Raw genomic sequence first — 19383 nt, forward strand, 5'->3', positions numbered from 1 at the left:
TTCCAGTATCCATTCTCATCATCATTTCATAAGAAAACATTTTTTTTGAGACAAGGTATTGCTATGTAGTTCAGACTGGCCTGTACTCACTATGTAGCCCAGGACAGCCTCAAATCCAAAGCAATCATCTTGCCTTAGCCTCCTGAGTGCTAGGATTACAGGTGTGCGCTACCACATCCGGCATAAGAGAACATTCAACATCAAAAAAGGAGAGAATGGACTTCCGGGAGAACATGGCGGACAGATAACAGATGCTATGGAGGCTCTCTGAAAGGCTTGGTTCAGAAGTCAGGAAGGGTGCGGAGTAAGGGGACACAAGCAGGTGGAGATATGCTCTGCTGATTCAGGAACGAACTGGGCTGAGAGAAACCAACTTGGAATGCAGTCCTGGTGCTAAAGCAGGAACAGAAAAGCCTCAGTGTGGAGGCTGGACCCCGCGCCATTGGAAGCCGCGATTTGGGTTTCCCGCCACGGGGCAGCTGGCTGCCTCTACAGCGGCTCAGCAAGGAGAGAGACACGCGGAAGCTCTGAGAATGGCAATCTGCGAACGGAGGCATGCACTGACTTGTGGTGAGGTGAGTGAGAGAAACTGACACTCTACCACAGTTTGACTCCAGGGGAGGACTTTCTGGGCCCCGGCAGTCCTGCGGGAGCAGGGCGCGGTGGCGACACCAGCCACACATCCCCCTCTCGGGCGGGATTGGTGAAAAGTGCCTGGCCTGCGTGACGCTGCTGGCGGACTCGGTAGGCTGGCCGAACCCAGATCCCAGAGCCCGACGGTGGCCTGGAGGGGCGGGCCCCGTGTAGGCTGCCTAACTCCCTGGTGCGCTGCGGTGGGCGGGAACACCTAGCCAGCGCAATTCGATCAGGCTGGGGCTGACAGGGAGAGAGGCTGAGCCTCCTATGTAAGCTTGCATATATAAGGAACAGAGAATATGGGAAAAGGCAGCAACAAGAAAGGCTCCTCGGCCCCCAATTCTGCTAAACAGGCAATAGTGGACACCGCACCAATAGACATAAAGCGCCATATAGAGAGCCTCATAGATCAATTCAGGAATGAAGTTATCAATGACCTGAACCTAGAAGTATGCAGAATAGTTAGAGAAATGCTAAGCACCACCCAAGAAAAAACAGATGGTGGAATGGAAGAACAGAAAAAGAGGGGAGAATTGTTTGATGGAGAAAACAGAGAATGCATAGAATGCGTGAAGCAGGTTCAAAGGGACTACCAAGAAACTAAGAAGTCTATCGAAGACTGGCATAACAGCTTGAAAGAAACTAAGGACAGACTATCTGAACTGGAGGGCAGACTTGTAATATGGGAGAATGAAATGAAAAACTTCTTAAAAATAACAAAGAAACAAACAGCAATAATACAAAGACAAGAAGATGATAAGAGGATCCATAACTTAAGGATTAAGAACATAAAAGAAGAAGTAGGGACACAAACAAGTGAACTACAAAAGCTACTCACAGAGATAATCCAGGAGAATTTTCCTAATTTAGCAAAAGGTAAAGACACTCAGATGTATGAGGCATACAGGACCCCAGCTACCTATAACCCAAACAGAGCAACACCCAGGCATATAATAATAAAAATTCCAGAAATTCAATACAAGAACAGAATATTAAAAGCTGTCAGAGACAAGAAACAGACCACTTACAAGGGAACACCCATCAGAATTACAGCAGATTTCTCTGCACAAACCATCAAATCACAAAGAGCGTGGGGGGGAATAATTCAAGCTTTGAAAGATAATAATCTCCAGCCAAGATTGAGATATCCTGCACAACTGTCCCTGGAAATTGATGGAAAAACAAGGTGCTTCCAGGATAAAGAGGAACTGGGGGAATTTGCAACCACCAATTCAACTCTATAGAGAGTTTTGCAGGATATTCTAAAAAAAGAAAAATACAAAGAACCCAGAAATAGTGGCGGGGAGGCCACAATGAGTGGAGCAGAGAACAAAATGAAGAAGACAAACTGATAGCCACTGACAGAAAAAGAGCTCAACAGAAATGAGGCAGAGAAGATTGGATGATAGGAACAACTAATTTGGAGAAAATGACATCTTAATAGGTAAAACTGATTTAGTATCATCTTGTTTTGAAGTCTCATCTAGCTTTTGTTCTTCTGTCTCCAATGGCCTAAATAGGTTGTATCTTATTGGATTTTATTATGTACGATAGTATAAGCAAAAACCTTTTAAAAACAGGAGATTATACAGAAACCATTGTTCATTTTCTGTTAGTTGATTCTAAATACTCTGTAATGCTGTCAATCTCTTAAATGGTTTTACATTGTTTTGATATACTTAATGCTACAGTATACGAAGTTGTACTCAAGGATTTCAAGGAAAGAGACAATATGGTAACTACTTTTAGGTCAGGATTATCTGGTGGTGAAACACTATTCTGCTTAAATGGTTATGTTTTGATCTGCACTGTTTCGCTGTTATGCCCTCTTTTATCTCAATCTCCACTCTATTATTTACTTTTTTATTTTTATCCTTTTAATTAAAGGAAAAAAATAGCAGGATATATTATAGTAACCCACTTTGACTTTCCATTATCTCAATTTAAAGCCCTGTATTACTCTCACCATCTTGTTTTTGACTGATGTTCCTCTATTCTGTTTTGCTGGATAGTATCAGGTTTGAAAGTTTAAGCAACAGCTGTGAAGATAATGAGATTCATTATAACGCCCATTCTCGTTGACTTTTATCTACTTTTGAAGACCTACAATGTCTCCAATGCTGTGGTTTTGTCGGTTTTATTCTTTACTGTTTTGTTCAATCGTATTATAACTAATGATATAGGCATTTCTATTAGAGATAGCGGGAGACATTATGGTAACCATTGTTGATCACCTTGTATTATGTTTTTACATTATCTATTATGTCCACCCTTTTGACTTGACCGATTCTGTTCTGTTATGTCACATTTGGCTCTACTCTCTTCCAAAAAAGTAATAAGAACCATGGGAGCAATGAAACCCAAAATGTGTAACAGTCATTGTACAAAAGAGAGGAAAAGGAAGTGTTCTAAACTATATAACTGCATGTATATTTAAGTGTATAAGATAGGAAATGATATCACAGAGTTTTATTGGATCATTGAACAGATCTGTTTGCAGTATCATTGTTGGAATGTCCACTTTACAAGCTTTAATTTTGTGACTTGAACAATTATTTCTAAGATGACAATATGTAATCCATTAACTAGTGATTTCCTACTGTTTATTTTTTTTCCTGTAAATCTGTAAACTTGTACCCTTTCTCTGCTTTTTTTTCTTTTCTCCTGAAATAAAATTTAAAAAAAAAGGAAAGAATGTTAGAATAATGTGTACTATTTTAAATCACTGTAGCCTAGTAAGTACCAAATTATATTATTTTCTTGATCTTTAACCAAGGTTTTTTTTTTTCCAATTTAACAGTGGCAAAGTTTCATTAAGGGTAAGAAAAGAAACCGGCTCTGCAAAGAGTTTGGACCAAGTAAAAGTAAGAAAAGAAGCACACTCACAGAGTGAGGGCAGGCCAACTATGTAATAGTTAAGAGTTTTAAAAAATTATCTTTAAGGAATTTACCTGTTGCAATTATGCCATTGTCTGCCTGTGTCAAGGACTGGGCACGGCTACGAAGTTTACTTTTGAATGATCTTGGTCGACGTGGTGATGTCGGTAGCAAAGGAATCTCTGAAGATTCAGCCTTGGTATCTTTAATTGACCGAAGGCGTTCATAGAGCTCCTGCAGTTCTTTATTCTGCTGCGTCTGAAGATTTACCACCTCCTGAATGTGCCTGAATGAAAATTGTTCGGAAAACTTTTTAATGGCTCTGACATTATAAAATTGAACCAAGAAACATTACACTAGTACAAGTAAAGCTTAATAAGGAATTTACATTAACAATGATGACACAGAAAGTATTTTCACAATTTTAGGATTTTCCTAAACATAAACAATTTCCTAAACATAAACAATTTTCCTAAACATAAACTAATCAGTCAAAAAGCAAATTGTCAGTAACAAATCTCTAAAGTGTTGATATAATGGAAGGCAATAAAACATAATTGAAATCAAATAGTTTAAAAGTATTAACTTTTTCTTAGCCAGGCATAGTAGCACATACCTGTAATGCAGCACTAAGGAAGGTTGACATAGGTGGCTCACAAATATTCAAGTCCTACGTTGGCAAATTAGCAAGAGCTTGTTTCTTTTTTGGGGGGTAGATGTGGTTTGAGACAAAGTTTCCCTAGGTAGCTCAGGCTCACCTGGAACTTACTACGTAGCCTACACTTGCCTAGAACTCATAATGATCCTCCTGCTTCAGCTTCCCAAATGCTGGGATGATAGGTGTGCTACCGAAGCCAGGTGAGATCCTGTTTCAAAATAAAAAGGGCTGGATTTTGAAATTTTGTATCGTATTTGTTTTTTCTCTTTAAAATAAAAAAACAATGAATAAAAAGGGCTGGTAGATGTAACTCAGTATAAAGAACCAAGGTTGAATCTATAGCAAGACAAACACACACAAACACACACACACACACACACACACACCCAAAGCCAACAAACAAAAAGCACCACAACAATTATAAATTGCAAGTTTAAAAAGGTATACAATATTTGCAATATATACTAATACCTTAATATTCAGAATATACACATACCTCCTGATAATTTACCAAAAAACTACCTTATAGAAAAAAGAACAAAGAAAATAAAAAGGTGATTGATTCCATAGGAGAGAAAATATAAATAACAATAAATGTGATGATACACAACTTCACTCTTAATCAGAAGAACAAAATTTAATAATTTTTTGGAGATGCAATCTCATGATTTTTCCCAGGCTGATCATGAAAGTCTGTTCTTTCTACTCAGCCTCTCCAGTTGCAGGGATTACACGCCAAGCTAATGAAATATTTCTGATTTATCTGATTGGCATAAATTTAAAAGATCAGTACTATCCAGTCTCTGCTGTTGTTATAATGTGACGAAATAGACAGAAACCTTTCATATATTTTTGTTTGGAATTTAAGATGATACAGCTATCTTGGAACATAATTTTAGCAGTATCAATTTAAAATATATACACCTATTAAGTCAGCAAGTCCACTTTTAAGTATTTACCATACAAAAGTACTCATGGGTATATGAAGATTAATGAAAATATGGTATTTTATGTATAATGGAATACTGCTATGCTATGAAGCAGGATAAATGAGTCAGTAGGAAAATAAATGTATGTTGAATCCATAATGTTAAATGAAATGACACAATTACAGACTGTATGGGTTTTTTTATATGAGGAACTCAAAGTATAAAAAACAGCAAAATAAAACATATACAAGAGGAAACAAGAAGACAAATCCTTTGCAAATGGGAAGGGGACCAAGAGATGAAAAGAGTACTAAAAAAGAACTGAGACATGTCATGTGCATATAGCAACTACCTACAATGAATGTATTCATTATGTTCTGCAAAGATGTACTAATAAAAAAGAATAAATATAGAAGGATATTTATTTTAGCATAGTTTATATAAGCAAAACATTGGTAAAAACTAGTGTCTGTTAAGGAGGGATTAAAGAAACGTGAGTACACATTCATTTAACAGTATGCAGCCATTTTTTAAAAAGGTGTATCTACATGGATAAGATCATAGGCCACAATACTTACTAAGTCACAAAATTTTAATTTAGTTGGAGACTTAGCTCAGTAGCATAATCACTTGCCTGACAAGTGCGAGGTCATGAGTTCAATCCCGGGTACAAAAAAAAATATACTCTAATATGTGCATTATAATCTCAGTTTTGTAAAAGACAGAAACTTTATATTTGTAAATGCACTGAAAAAGGACTAGCAAATTACATACCGAAGAGCTGTCAGTGCTTGCCTCTGAGAAATGAGATTGTGACAAGAAAAAAAATGAGATTCTTTTGTTTTTTTATTTTATTTTTAAATATTTTCCCATATGACACTTTTAAAATTCATATTCTCTCTCTCTCTCTCTCTCTCTCTCTCTCTCTCTCTCTCTCTCTTTCTCTCTCTCTCTCTCTCAATAATAGCTTATTCCAAATAATTTAGGTCTAAAAACAGAGATCATCATTGTGGGCCTACATGATTCTAACCCTTACAATCATTGCCCTGGGTCTAAATTTTTTTTTTTGTACCAGGGATCAAACTTGTGACTTCACGCCTGTCAAGCAGGCGCTTATGCCGCTGAGTTAAATTTCAGACCCTCAAATTTTTTTAGAAGAAACCATAATACCAAAAGAAAACTGAAGACACTATAAAGTAAATTCTTATTTTAGGTGCTAGAAATCGAATCCTTTACCACATTCAGGCTAGTTAATCACTCTACTGTGAGCTATACCCTCATTCACAGAATAAATTATCTGTCATCTTGGGTTCCATAAAATAGTAAGAATCTACATTTCATATTCAAAATAAAGTGCTTCTAACCACTAGAGTCAGGTACAAAATCAACAGTCTTTGACAACAGTTTAAAAGAAACATTAAAAGCAGCAATAAGAGACTGAGGATGTAGTTCAGAGAGCTAGCACTTGTATAGTATGTATGAAGCCCTGAGTTCAATCCCCAGACACCAGAAAGAAAAATAGAAAGTAAAAAGACAAGCCCTGGAATACTAATATCACAAATATTAAACAACTTTAATAACTATTTTATTATAAAAGTATTAATGTATATATATTGCTTAGTATGAACAAATATACAGTAAGCTATATAATTTATAGTATACATTATACATAATATAAAGTCAAGCCTGTATATATATGTAAGAGGTGACTGAAATATACAGTCAATGTTTAAATTTTAAAAATTACTATAGTAAAAGACATATTGCCAAGAATGATGGGATAAGTGTATCTGAAGCAAGAGGGAATACTTTGAGGATTTGGAAAAAGATTAATTGCAAGATATCTTTTATTAAAATAATTTTTTAATTAATTTTTATTTATTTATACTAGGAATTGAACTCAGGACCTTGCCAGAGAGGTGCTTATGCCACTGAGCTGTATCCTCAGAAAATTTAAAATAATTTTTTAAAAATTTTATTTACTTACTTGTATTGGGGATTGAACTCAGGACCTTGCCAGACAAGTGCTTATACTGCTGAGCTATATTCCCAACAATTTTTTTTTCATCTTTTTTCCTTTTTATCGGTACCAGGGATCAAACTCACGACTGCCTGCTTGCAAGGCAGGCGCTTATGCCGCTAAGCTAAATCCCCAGCCCCTCCCAACAATTTTTTATCACACCATTTATATTTAAAATAGAATATCAACCTTCCACTGATGAATGTTTAAAACATACATTTACAAGTTTCTTCCAGGCTCCAGTTAAAAAACACTAACAAAAAAATTTAGAGAAATAACTTGAAGAGAAAATGGTATTGTAATTATGTCTCACTGGATTATCAGTTCTGTATTTGGATTTTCATTTTTTCCTCTAGAAAAGGGTTTCAAATGGAAATTTCTATGGATTTTAACCTGCTTCTAGAAGAATTAAAACAGAACGTCTAAATGCAGCTTCATCTAAACATGTAAGACTATCTGGCTAAAATCTAGCCTTTTCCATATAGTTGCTAGAGTTTTTTTCAACTTTTCATAATAAGGCATAAGGTCATCAGTTGGAGGTCAGTAACTAATGTATGAGTATGTATATATAATGGTATCCTATAGAAAAGTAAAAAATGAAAAATACGATTGAGATCTAAGATACAGTGAAATCGTAAAAGAAAAAGCAAGATAAAAGAACAATCTTTATTATAAGTTACTATTTTGGAGAATACAAACAACAAAATATGCATTTATTTATTTGTACATATACAAACTAATTTTAGATATATTAGAACACAAGTAGCATTTATAGCCTCTATGGATAAAGACTGGGTAGCTTTGGTACACTGGCAGACTCCACTGAATAGTACCTTTTGAATTTTGAAGTATATGATGAACTTAGAAATAATTCACCAATTTAACACTAATTTATTAAAAAATATGACCTAGTTTACCCAGCTAAATACAAAACACCATTCTTCATAACAAAACAGAATCACTAGTGAAAGCTGATGATCTCATTCATCAAATAATAAGATAGATTTTGGAGCAACCTTCCCTTTTCTTAAAGAAGATGAGTTACTATTTCTCCCTATATACATTAGCCATTTTAAAAATCAAATGTGTAATTATGTAATAAGAATAAAATTCTAATCCAAAAGCCCTGAAAGATAATGATTGAAAAATTCAACAAAAGAATAACTAATTCATATTGGCAAATAACCAACTGTACTTAATCTTTAAACTATGAAAATATTTCATATAAAAAGATTTTAACATGCACAAAATGTCTCACATTAGCATTTTTTATAGTTTTCAATCATAAAAAAGTTTTAATCATTAAAATATCATCGATCCTAAATTGGCTACCAATTGAAATTAAGTTCTATAAAACCTTGGACAATCAAATTTATAACAGAAGAAAAAGAATTCTTACTTTTCTCTTAATCTTTGAAGCTCCACTTTCAAGTCTTCATCTTCTATTTCTGACTCATCATCACTGCTCATTGGTGAAGATGGAGAATAGAAGAGTGAACTATGTGTTTCAGCATATGCTTGTTCATGGAGTGGTAAGCATTGGTTACTCTCTGGACCAGTTTTTTCCACAACATTTTCATTACCAGCCAGGTTGGCTAAAAATTCACTATTAGAACTAAGCTGTTTCCCACCAGTTAGTATCTCTCTTTCTATGCTATTTCTCGTGGCTGAAATTTCTTCTAATTCTTTTTCTGGGCTCACTGAAGATACATCAGTCTCACAAGCTGTGCTTAAAGGTAAGAAGCTGTCAATTTGTTTGGGAATTCCTTTATTTTCTTTAAAGGTTTTGTGAAGAGTTTGTAACTTCTGAGAAGAAATGGAAGTCTGAAGATTTTGTGTGGTAGTTTCCACTTCTACCAACTGAGACTTTGCAGCTGCAGAAAAGACGAGTGCTTCTTCACTAGACTGCTTGTCCTTGAATACTGCTGGTCTGTATTCTATTCCAAAAGATGTTGCTTTCACTGACTGTTGTTGAGGAACTGTGATTACCTGAGGTATAAAAAGGTAAAAGTGTCTGGCTCCACCTAACCAAAAGATAAATCTCAAGAAAAATTCAATACCAATATACAGCATAGACAAGTGGATGGTCTACTGAGATGCACATATACTGGTAGTATTAAAAATGAAAAATACAACCATATTTTCAGTATTCAGTCTTGTATTTGGGCTCCTTGAATAAACAGAGTTGGTTTTATATTAATCAAAAAATTCCACAAAGTTGCTAATATTGTAAAGGACATGAAATTAAGTTTATAAAACAGATCTCCCACCCATCAAAAAATGATGACCATTTCTATACTCTCTTTTAGCTAATAAAATTCCCATTTCTGTAGAATCTCTTTTACAAATGGCTTCAAAAGTTAAGATGCAAAGTGAACAATTTAAAGATAAAAAGATCTATATTTAAAGTATCATCTACAGACCAATCTTTAAATACTGTTACTTTTTTTTTTCAATGCTGGAGATAGAATCAAGGACTTCACATGCTGAGCTAGGCAAGTGTTATACCACTGAACTATAGCCCCAGCCATGCTGTTAACTTTTATAAGGCCTTTCTAAATAAAGATTCAATCAAAGACACAAACCTGGAACCGACCCCGCTGAAATGATCCACTCATCGCTTTACATCTACTCAAAGCCCTAGTATCGGTTGTGGACTCCCGTGTCAGAGGAATAGGATCAGGAGCAATTGCTGATGTTATATCTTCTGTTTCCACTGTAAGTTTTGTCAAATTTTAAGCATAAAAGAGAAAATTTCTTATTAAAACTAAACATGCTAAATTACCAAAAATGAAGAAAAGTAGAAAAAGTTTAACTCTGGCTAGACATTTAAAAAGTGTAAATGTAATAAGCAACATTGTATAATTCCCTGTCTAAACCAGACATTGTAAGATTTATCCCAAGACTTAGTATCTGTATGAAATGAGTAACTGCAAAATCAAATTAGTTACAAAAGGAAAAAATAAAATGGCAATGACATTAATGGGGGCATGTCACATACACGGGCTATGTGAACAAAAAAATAAGTAAATGAAAAGTGATGTTACCTAGTCAGTGTTCCTGACTGTAAGCACACTACCTTGATGGACTTTTGATCTCTTGAAAAAGCTGGTTGACTGCCGTAGCCTGTATGCCCAGCTTTTTAATTTGCGAGTCCAGGATTTCTTGCTAATAGGATTTTTGAGACTAGGACAAGTAAAGCTTAGGCCAAAATATCCACCTCCTGTCTGCAGATGAATGGTTCCACCACTTGACACAGCAGCAGGATAGGCCTCTAGATCCCCTGGAAGTGAAGCATCTGGAGACATCTCCTAGTGGAGATTAAAAAAGGATAAAAAAACAAAGTAGTAATAATTTAGGTAATGTGGAGAATTTTTTTAGTATATTGGAATGTGGTTTGTGGACTAATTATTAATCAAAACTAGGATACTATGTATATCTGCATTAATGGTACTATATCAGACTGAACTTGAGGTATTCAATTTGTATTGATTAAATCTTCCAAATTTCTTTAAAAATATTATTCAGACATCAGATGAATAAAAGAACAAAATATTAATCTCCCATGCCAGAACATTTTTCATCCCCATGCCAACTCCAAACACTGAAAATTAAAACAAAATTTCCTTCATATATGCCATTTTACTAAAAAAGTTACTGAAATCTCATGGTATTAAAATGAAATATTTATTTATTCTCATATTATTTAAGAGAGTTAAAGATTCCTGCCACACACAACAGAAAAACAAACTATCTAAGGCACTTAGAGTAAAAGAGAAATACCAGTAATGAAGTTTCTTACTTTATGTAAGCACAGAGAAATTTATAAATGAACTAAAAATTATTTTAAGTTCATTCTCTATAAATTGAGATTATGAGGCAATGCTGGCTATAAAGTCAATCTCTTCTTGTCCTTGTACCCAGATCCCCTCAAAAAATCCTAGAATTAACTGTTGTATTTTATTGACTTCTTTAAAAATAAATTTACTATAATAATTAATATAAAAACTAATATATACAACCACAAATACTTTGGAAAACATGAGAGTGGTTACTAATAATCTACATGTTTAAAAGTGAATACAGGACCAGGGAATAGCTTAGCAGCATGATGCTGGCCTAGTGAGTATGAGGTCCTGAGTTCAACTCCCAGTTCAAAAAAAAAAAAGTGAATACAAAAGCAAAAAGAACAGGATTTACCATTTTGTCTGAAGGAAGACAGCCTATATGACAATAAGCATACACAGTCTTGGGTAAGCATTATTAACACTAGGACAGAAAGGGGGTTATTGAAAGTAAAATTCTGTGCAGTCGGCTTTTATTTTACAGAAACTCATTTTGGATTGATAATATCACCTCAGTCAGGGGAAAAAAAACCCTTCTGAATCATTACAATTTTAAAAGTGTTTCACTGGCCCACTAATATTATAGCTAAGATTTTCATTATGTAGTAACTGGATCAAGATGGCATATTTAATGTATATTTCAGTCCCACTTATCAATTCAAATCACCAAACATAACAAAAAACAACAAATATGGGCATAAGTACATATGAATTAAAAAAGAAAAATTAGACCATAATATATGTAGGAACTGTTTCAAAATGCTATGAACTAATAAAAAAAGAAATGGAAAAACAAACAAAAATGCTGCAAACTAAGATGAGAAAGATGAGCAATAAGAGTGAGCCCTGACCCATCCAAAGGATGAATCATTAACTGCTTATAAAATTGAACACACTCTATCCTCTGTTTCTTAATGTTACCTCTTAATATTCTTCTACTTACTGGCATTCTTTTGGTTACTTGAACAAATCTTCATTATGTCACTACCAAAAATCTTTCCCTGACAACTCAATGTAGAGTAATCCCCTAATCTCAGCGCTTTACTTCTATTACTTTATTTGTTTAGGGGCTGTTTCCCTCAACTAGAATGTGAGCTCCACAAAAATAGAGGTTTTGACTTATTCACTGCTCAACAGATTATCAGTGTATGGAAGAGTGCACTGAATGGGGTACAAAGAAAAGTCATTTAGTTCTTTCCCTTCCTTCCCCACCTCCACACAAGCAAAAGACCACAGACTATCTTCCCCTAAATAAGAATAGCAAGAATAAATGGTTTGTGGCCAAGAGAAACGTCAGCATAGAGAGGAGATAACATCCAGGAGGAAGATAAAGCTCTCCTGCCCTTAAAAACTACCTACTAGGCCACACTACAGGGAGCATTAGAGACAAGTTAAAATACAAATGTCAGTGAGCATGTTGTATGCTTTTCCTACAATTACTGTAGGAAGGCTATAGTGATTATATATAGCATTTATAGACAGACAAACAAGAATCACTTTTTGTTTTTTGAGACAGGGTCTCACTATATTGTTCAGGCTGGCCTTCAACTATGTAGCCCAGGCAAGCCTCGATCTCATGGTGCTCCTCCTTCTTTTGGCATTCCAAGCACTAAGCTTACAGGCATGCACCACCAGACCTGGCTAAGCAGGGAATCTTATGGGGGGAAAAGAAAAGGTGAATACACAATTAAGAATAACCACACACAGAAATTCAACACTTTAAGAAAATATCAAGCATGAACAGAGGAATAGCCAAGGAAATAGCATTCAAAACACAAAATAAGATCTTAATATTTCCAGAAGGATGTATGAACATATGGTCATTCGTTGTATAACAACATTTTGGTCAACAACGTATTGCATATATAACAGTAACCCCATAAGGTTATAATGGAGGGTTATAATTACTATTGCTTAGTAATTTATTGTACCTGTTCTAAGTTTAGATACACAGATATTTATAATTGTGCTACAATTGTCTATAATATTCAATACACTACCATGAGATAGAGGTTTGCAATATAAGAGTAATAGGCTGTACAATATAGCTTGGATATACAGCAGGCTATATATCTAGGTTTAAGTGCATTCTGTAATGTGCATGCCAATAAGTACCCTAACAACACATTTATCAGAATGTATTTCTGTTGCTAATTGACATGTGATTGTACTAGATCTATAGGAAAAATAATGAACTACAGTCACTAGAAATGAAAAGGTATAATCTTTGATACAAAAAGAGCTGAGTAGAGACTGCAAACAGCTTAAAAATTGAGAAATTCACCAGTACAAAAAGTAAAAGAAGAAAGTGATGAAAAGCAACATATGAAAAGTTAATAAATTAAAAGAAAAACAGGCCGGGGATTTAGCTCAGTGGCATACGTGCCTGCCTGGCAAGTGCAAGGTCATGAGTTTGATCCTCAGTACCAAAATATAAATTAAATAAATAAATAAATGAAAAATAATATAAAAATATAAATAAATTTCTATTAACAGATGAAGAAATATACTATATACAGAAAATTCAAAAGAAATCCACCAAAAATTTACTTTTTAAAAAAAGAAAACTTTGAGAGAGTGTTTCTCTGTATAGTGCAGGCTGGCCTTGAGCTTACTATGTAGCCCAGGATAGCCTCAAACTTGTGACACTTTTACTGTCTCAGGCTCTTGAGTGCTGGGACTATAGGTATACATCACTACACCCAGCTCTACCACCAAGAACTATTAGAGCTAATAAACTCAGCAAATTTGAATGATATAACATCAATAATAAAATCAGTTTTATTTTTACACATCAGCAATAAAAAATCCAAAAGAGAATTTGCTATGGTCTGAATGTCCCCATCAAAATGAGAGATAGAGGAGAGAGGAGGGAGGAGAGGAAAGAGAGGAGAAGGGAGAGGGGAGAGGGGAGAGAGGAGAGAGGAGAGAGGAGAGAGAGACTCTGAGACTTAAAGGGAAAAGGTTAAGAAAAGATATGGAGTATGATTCAATGGTACGGTCCCATCCTCAAGATACCTTATTAAGAATATGCAAATAAATATTCTAAAATTCAAAAAAATATTCAAATCAGAAATATTTCTAATCCCTAGCATTTCAGATAGGGGACATTCACCCTGTAAAATTTTGTAAAATGTCACAGAATTAGGATTATTTTTACCTTTTATTTCCAAATCAACCCTCCAGCATGATTAGCTTAATACTTTAATTTTTTTATTTTTGTAATACTTTAAAATTTTTGAAGCAGACACTGAAAAGACTTTCTTGTTCAACAAAAAATGGAAAAGTAAGTTTTTCCTATCCATTATCAATTTCTTTTCTACCATTAATACACAGACATTGTTTCAAATTCCTAGCTAATTCACCATAGGGCTGTCTTACTCATGACAGATCTGCCATCTGCACTAAGAAATTTTGAGTACCTGTAACCTAAGTTATGACCTTTAAGTACTTATGATCTCAGAATCTCGTAACATAGATAATTTCATTTCACAGGACCAAATTTTAAGAAAGGAAGTTCCTTAAAATAAAAAGCAAATAAGGAATTAGGATGAATGATACTTACATGTAAACATAATTCGCTGGGTACAGAAGTTATCACATTCAAGTCCCTTTCGAATACCGATATGCTAGCAGGCTGACTCGCAGCCACACTGCACAGAATTTTAGAGGCTGCCTGTTGGAAATTAGGAGATGGTGCAGGGCTATCTTGGATTCCACAGTGACTGATGGCTATGACTTCTGGCATTGTACAGGAAAGTGTGTCTTCAGCAGAAGAAGAAAATGGAGAGTCTATGCTTTGGGTATCCTTCTGACTCTCAGAATAGATGCTAGAGGTGTTGTGCTCCTGATAGAGCAAGTTTCTTAATTTTTCATCCAGAGTTTTAATTCGGTTGTCTGCAAACTCCATTTTTGGAGGTCTTTCCCCATCTGATTCCAAAAGAGTAATGGGTACAAGGGTAGTTGCTTCAAGGCTAGGGGTCTGAGTGGGAATGACTGCCTTAGGAGAACTTGCTTCAGTATTCACTGTTGTTTCTTTCTCTTGGGAAATAAATTCTGCATCAATAGCTGGCTGTTGTACTGATAAGGACTGAGGTTTTTGATCACACAAAAATGCTGAAGTTGTAACAATGTTATCGGTAATCTGAGCTGATTCACCAGAATGGGCCATGAGCACATTAGCTTGACTGAAAGCTTGATGACATGGATATACAGGTATGAACATACCTGTTTGGCTGGTGAGCCCATCACGTTTGACTGCAGCTGTACAAACTGAAGTAGCAGAATAAGCGGAACTACTAGTACTTGGTGCCATTATCTGCCTGTCATCTTCCGTTGGATAAAGTATAGCTGGCTGCTCAGTTTCTACACTAGCACATTCAGAAATCTTACCATCCACTAAATTCTTCTGTTCTGATTTGGAGGTGAAAAGTGCACGCTGGCATGAATTATTTTCTATAGTGAGTAGTGTGTCCTGTGATATTTCTTTATTATTTGTGTTTCTTGAGCCTGAAACAATAACAAAGGAATAGCTAAGTATCTACTAATAAGTAAAAACCATGGAGTAGTACCAAGCTGAAAAGTAATGTGAAAAGCAAGAGACAAATGAGAACCTGTGTGAAAACTACTTTTGTAAGTAAGACTCAAAATATCACAGAATTCAACTGGTAAAGAAAAAATATTCTTTACTTTTTTCATAAATATTTAAAAACAAGTAAGGTATATACTAAAATAAATGCTTTCAAAAATGCTTATGAAGATTGTCATAAACACACAATACCCATGATAAAAAGACAGTTATGGTATATACTTTGCATACATATCTTCTGAGTCTGGATAAAGCTGGGAGAGAATGAAAGCTTACAAGAAAATGGATGTAGCTCAGGAACTGTAGCCACTGAAGGCTGAAGAGGAGACTGAGCTTCACGATTTCTAATTGTTTGATTGATACAAAATCGCCATCGACCAACTGGGGATGACTGAGGAGCAGATTCATCTGTAGAAAGAATCAGCAAAATAATTAATATGCTAAGACCAGGGAGCAGATTCATCTGTAGAAAGAATCAGCAAAAAATTAGTATGCTAAACAACTATCAATTTATTTGCCTTATTTATTAAGGAAACCAGATTTAAAAATCAATTTGGTATCTTTGTTTCCAATAATACTACAATAATATCTCCCAATCTTGACAAATAATCTAAAGAGCTAAGCACACGGTATCTATCAAGAGTAATTACAATCAAGACACTCTATAGTTTTTTGGGAAAAAAACTAGAAAACATTTTCCATTAAAACCTGTATCTCAAGGCGAGAGGATTATGAGTTTGAGCCCAGATAGAACAAGATAGCAACCCAGCGACACACTGTCTCCAGTGGAAATGTAGCTCAAAGAGAACACCCTAGGTTAAGTCCCCAATGCAACAAAACAAAACAAAAATGAAAACACCCTATGCTGCCTGTTATACATCCTGCTAATCATGGTACTTAAATCAATAATAAACATTGATATTTACAAAACTACGCATTAGAAGTTAATTTTACTGTATGACAATATAAACAACGAAGTAAACAATTCCTTACATTTTAATATCTACTCTGTAAATTTAAGTAAGTTTCTTTTAAACTTTACCCTCTGCTTTGTCAGTTAGATATCTGCTCAGATCTCTACTAATCAGAAAAATAAGATACAGAAAGACTCTGGCATCCTAACACAGTCAAACTAAAGTTTAGACAACATGTGGATCCATTACTCTTATACCACCTTTTGCTTCCTCATGCTGTTAAAAGTCTTTTTGAAGTTTTTGTGTGTCTATGGCTCCTCTCCCCCTCCCAGACACTATTTATACACTCATAAGCAAAGCTGAGAAGAATACAGAGATTACATCATCCAAAAAGAAAATACAAGAGTCTCAGTTTTAGTATCTATATATATAACTGGTAATTGATTTATAAAAAGTGATCACAGTCAGTAGGAGCATTATTATTTGTGGGATAAAAATCAAGATATCAATGACTACTAAAACAAAAGGCAAATTTAGAACATGCCAATTCTATTTAAGAAACTTTGTATCCATCTTATATCAAAAAAGAACAACTTACCAATTGTTTCAAACAGGACATTAAAGGTCATCAGTACTGTGACTGCTTTTCTGGTAACATGTCATGCAACAACCCAGAAACAAGTTAATCAGATAAAGAACCCACACTTCAAGGAAATTTGGAGAACTGATTCTTACCTCTGAGCTACATAGTCCTTTCAAAGTGTGGAAAAATAACCCACTTATCAAATTATTGACTAACATGTTTTTCAATGAAGGTGTGTAAATTAAGTTTCCAAATGTTTTGCTTCAAAAGTAAAACTATAAATTTTAGTAAATATACTTACTGCTGGTTTGAGTGGATGCAGAATTTATCTGTACTTGTTCAGATGATCCTGTCTGAATTAAAAATGAATAGATAAATAATGAAGTTCCTAACATATATCAAAAAAGACATACTTATTAAGCAATTGCTCTTACTTGGTTACTGTTGAATTCCAAGGTAACAAAGTCAACTCCCATGGATTTTTCTGCAGCAGAATGGACATGAAGAATCTCCTGGGCTTGACCTACAATAGCCCTCAATTCTTCCACAAATTTTTCCTTCTCATTTTCCAGTACAAAGTTATCTTCAACCTGGCCCAAAATAAAAGTCAGTCTATTCACAAGATTTAATTTAGAGTCTTCAAAATTATAATCTGTATTAATGCTGATTACCATAAAGAAAAAAAAGTTATTTAAATCCAAGTGCCATAGACCACCAATGAAATGTCATTGTTAGACTGGTACAATCTGTAAGAAGCCCGTATTTTTCAAAGTATCTGGAGTTCTATAAGTTGAGTGTCATTTAAACAATGTAACTGAGGCACTGTTTAAAAGCAGGATTCCAAACCTAAAAAATTATAATCCACAAATAACAAAATGAAGCATCTTTAAAGATGATAATGCCTGGTGGTACTGCCTATCATTTCAGCATTCTGAGAGGCTGAGGCAGGAGATTCGCAAGTATGAGCTCAGCGTAGGCAACTTGGCAATTTAGTAATACTCTCTCAAAAAAAACTTAAAAATGCTGGAGAAGAGGCATGCAGCTCAGTATGAAGGCCTTGGGTTCAATCTCTAGTACCACAAAAAGCAAAGATAATAAATGATGGTACACAGGCCTTTAATTAAGCTTACTATGCATAAAAATATGAAAGAAGTGAAATTTCAGAAAATACTGTTAGCGATATAACTGATAAAATTATTATTTATTTATACTTAGGAATGCAGCAATGCAGAAACAAAAACAGTTTGTAGAGGGCACAGACAGTTATCCCCAAAATAGCAGACTATACCATGGTAACTATTCTTTTTTTTTTTTTTTTTTTTGTCTTTTTTTTTAATTTTTATCGGTACCGGGGATTGAACTCATGACCGCCTGCTTGCAAGGCAGGTGTTTATGCCGCTGAGCTAAATCTCCAGCCCCAATGGTAACTATTCTTAATTTCCTATTAACTTAAACTGAAACCCTGTATTACTAACATTGTCTTACTATGACTGATCTTATTTGAATCTGGTTTGTTAGACCGCTGTTTTACCTTGACTGATTTTATTCGAATTTGGTATGCTTGATAGTATCAAGTCTAAGAGCAGAGGCAACTACTCTGAAGATGACAAAATGTAATAAGATACCCATTCCGGTTTGATTATTAACTGCTTTTGAAGTCCTACAATGTCTCCAAAGTTGTGTTTTTATTAAAATAGCTATGTAATGCTATGTGCAATTATACTATGTCTGATGATGTGGATAATTCTATTGAAAACAACAAGAGACAGCATAGTTAACTACTGTAGATCACATAATATTGTAGTTCTATATGTCTTTTTCATTTCATGTTTTTCTATGAATTTGTTTTGTTGTCCTATGATCTGTTTTTCCCTATAATACAGAAAGGATAGATATACATGTAGAGATTCACACATGGGGAGAATTTCTAAACCGTTTATGGGAACAGATTATATAATGCACCACGTAATGAACAGATACTCTGAAAAAGAAGAGACACTAAGAAACCCAGTGCTAATTCTGTAACATTATGATATAAAATCTAGGAAGACTATTATTCACTGTTCAGAGTGGTATTAGTTTAGTCTCTTATGTTCAATTTCAGAGTACGTAAAGATAAGGACAGCTACTACGAAGAGAATGAGAGACATTATGGAAGTCGTTATTGACTTACCCAATGTCAGGTCTTAAAGACCTAAAAAGCCTTCATCATCCTATTCTGATTAGATTAGTTCTGTAATGTTCAATATGTATTCAATGTGTGTGAAGATGGGGACAACTGTTTGGAAGAAAACTAGAGACAGTAAGATAGACTGTGAAGATCTCCAGTGGAC

At 34.7% G+C, this 19383-nt stretch overlaps 1 protein-coding gene across 19 annotated transcripts in view; it reads right to left on the minus strand.

Annotated features, from left to right (window-relative positions):
* Nucleotides 1-19383, minus strand: part of LOC100720927 (constitutive coactivator of PPAR-gamma-like protein 2) — a 478018-nt gene that overhangs the window by 305059 nt on the left and 153576 nt on the right. For 17 of the 19 annotated variants that reach the window (XR_010046553.1, XR_010046554.1, XR_010046557.1 and 14 more), the window contains 8 exons: nt 17485-17640; nt 17352-17403; nt 15830-15961; nt 14531-15474; nt 10200-10431; nt 9706-9836; nt 8520-9109; nt 3588-3799 (listed from right to left, as the gene is read on the minus strand). Coding sequence is in view for 14 of the 19 variants with exons in the window: in XM_063245942.1 (XP_063102012.1) it covers nt 3588-3799; nt 8520-9109; nt 9706-9836; nt 10200-10431; nt 14531-15474; nt 15830-15961; nt 17352-17403; nt 17485-17640 (2449 nt within the window). In the remaining 5 variants the exon portion in view is untranslated. The remainder of the gene's footprint in view (nt 1-3587; nt 3800-8519; nt 9110-9705; nt 9837-10199; nt 10432-14530; nt 15475-15829; nt 15962-17351; nt 17404-17484; nt 17641-19383) is intronic. The other 2 variants (XM_063245945.1, XM_063245951.1) reach the window with 1 other exon arrangement.

Source organism: Cavia porcellus, unplaced genomic scaffold (assembly GCF_034190915.1).
Source record: "Cavia porcellus strain 051 isolate PalLab524CR breed Dunkin Hartley unplaced genomic scaffold, mCavPor4.1 scaffold_3, whole genome shotgun sequence".
Classification (NCBI taxonomy): domain Eukaryota; kingdom Metazoa; phylum Chordata; class Mammalia; order Rodentia; family Caviidae; genus Cavia; species Cavia porcellus.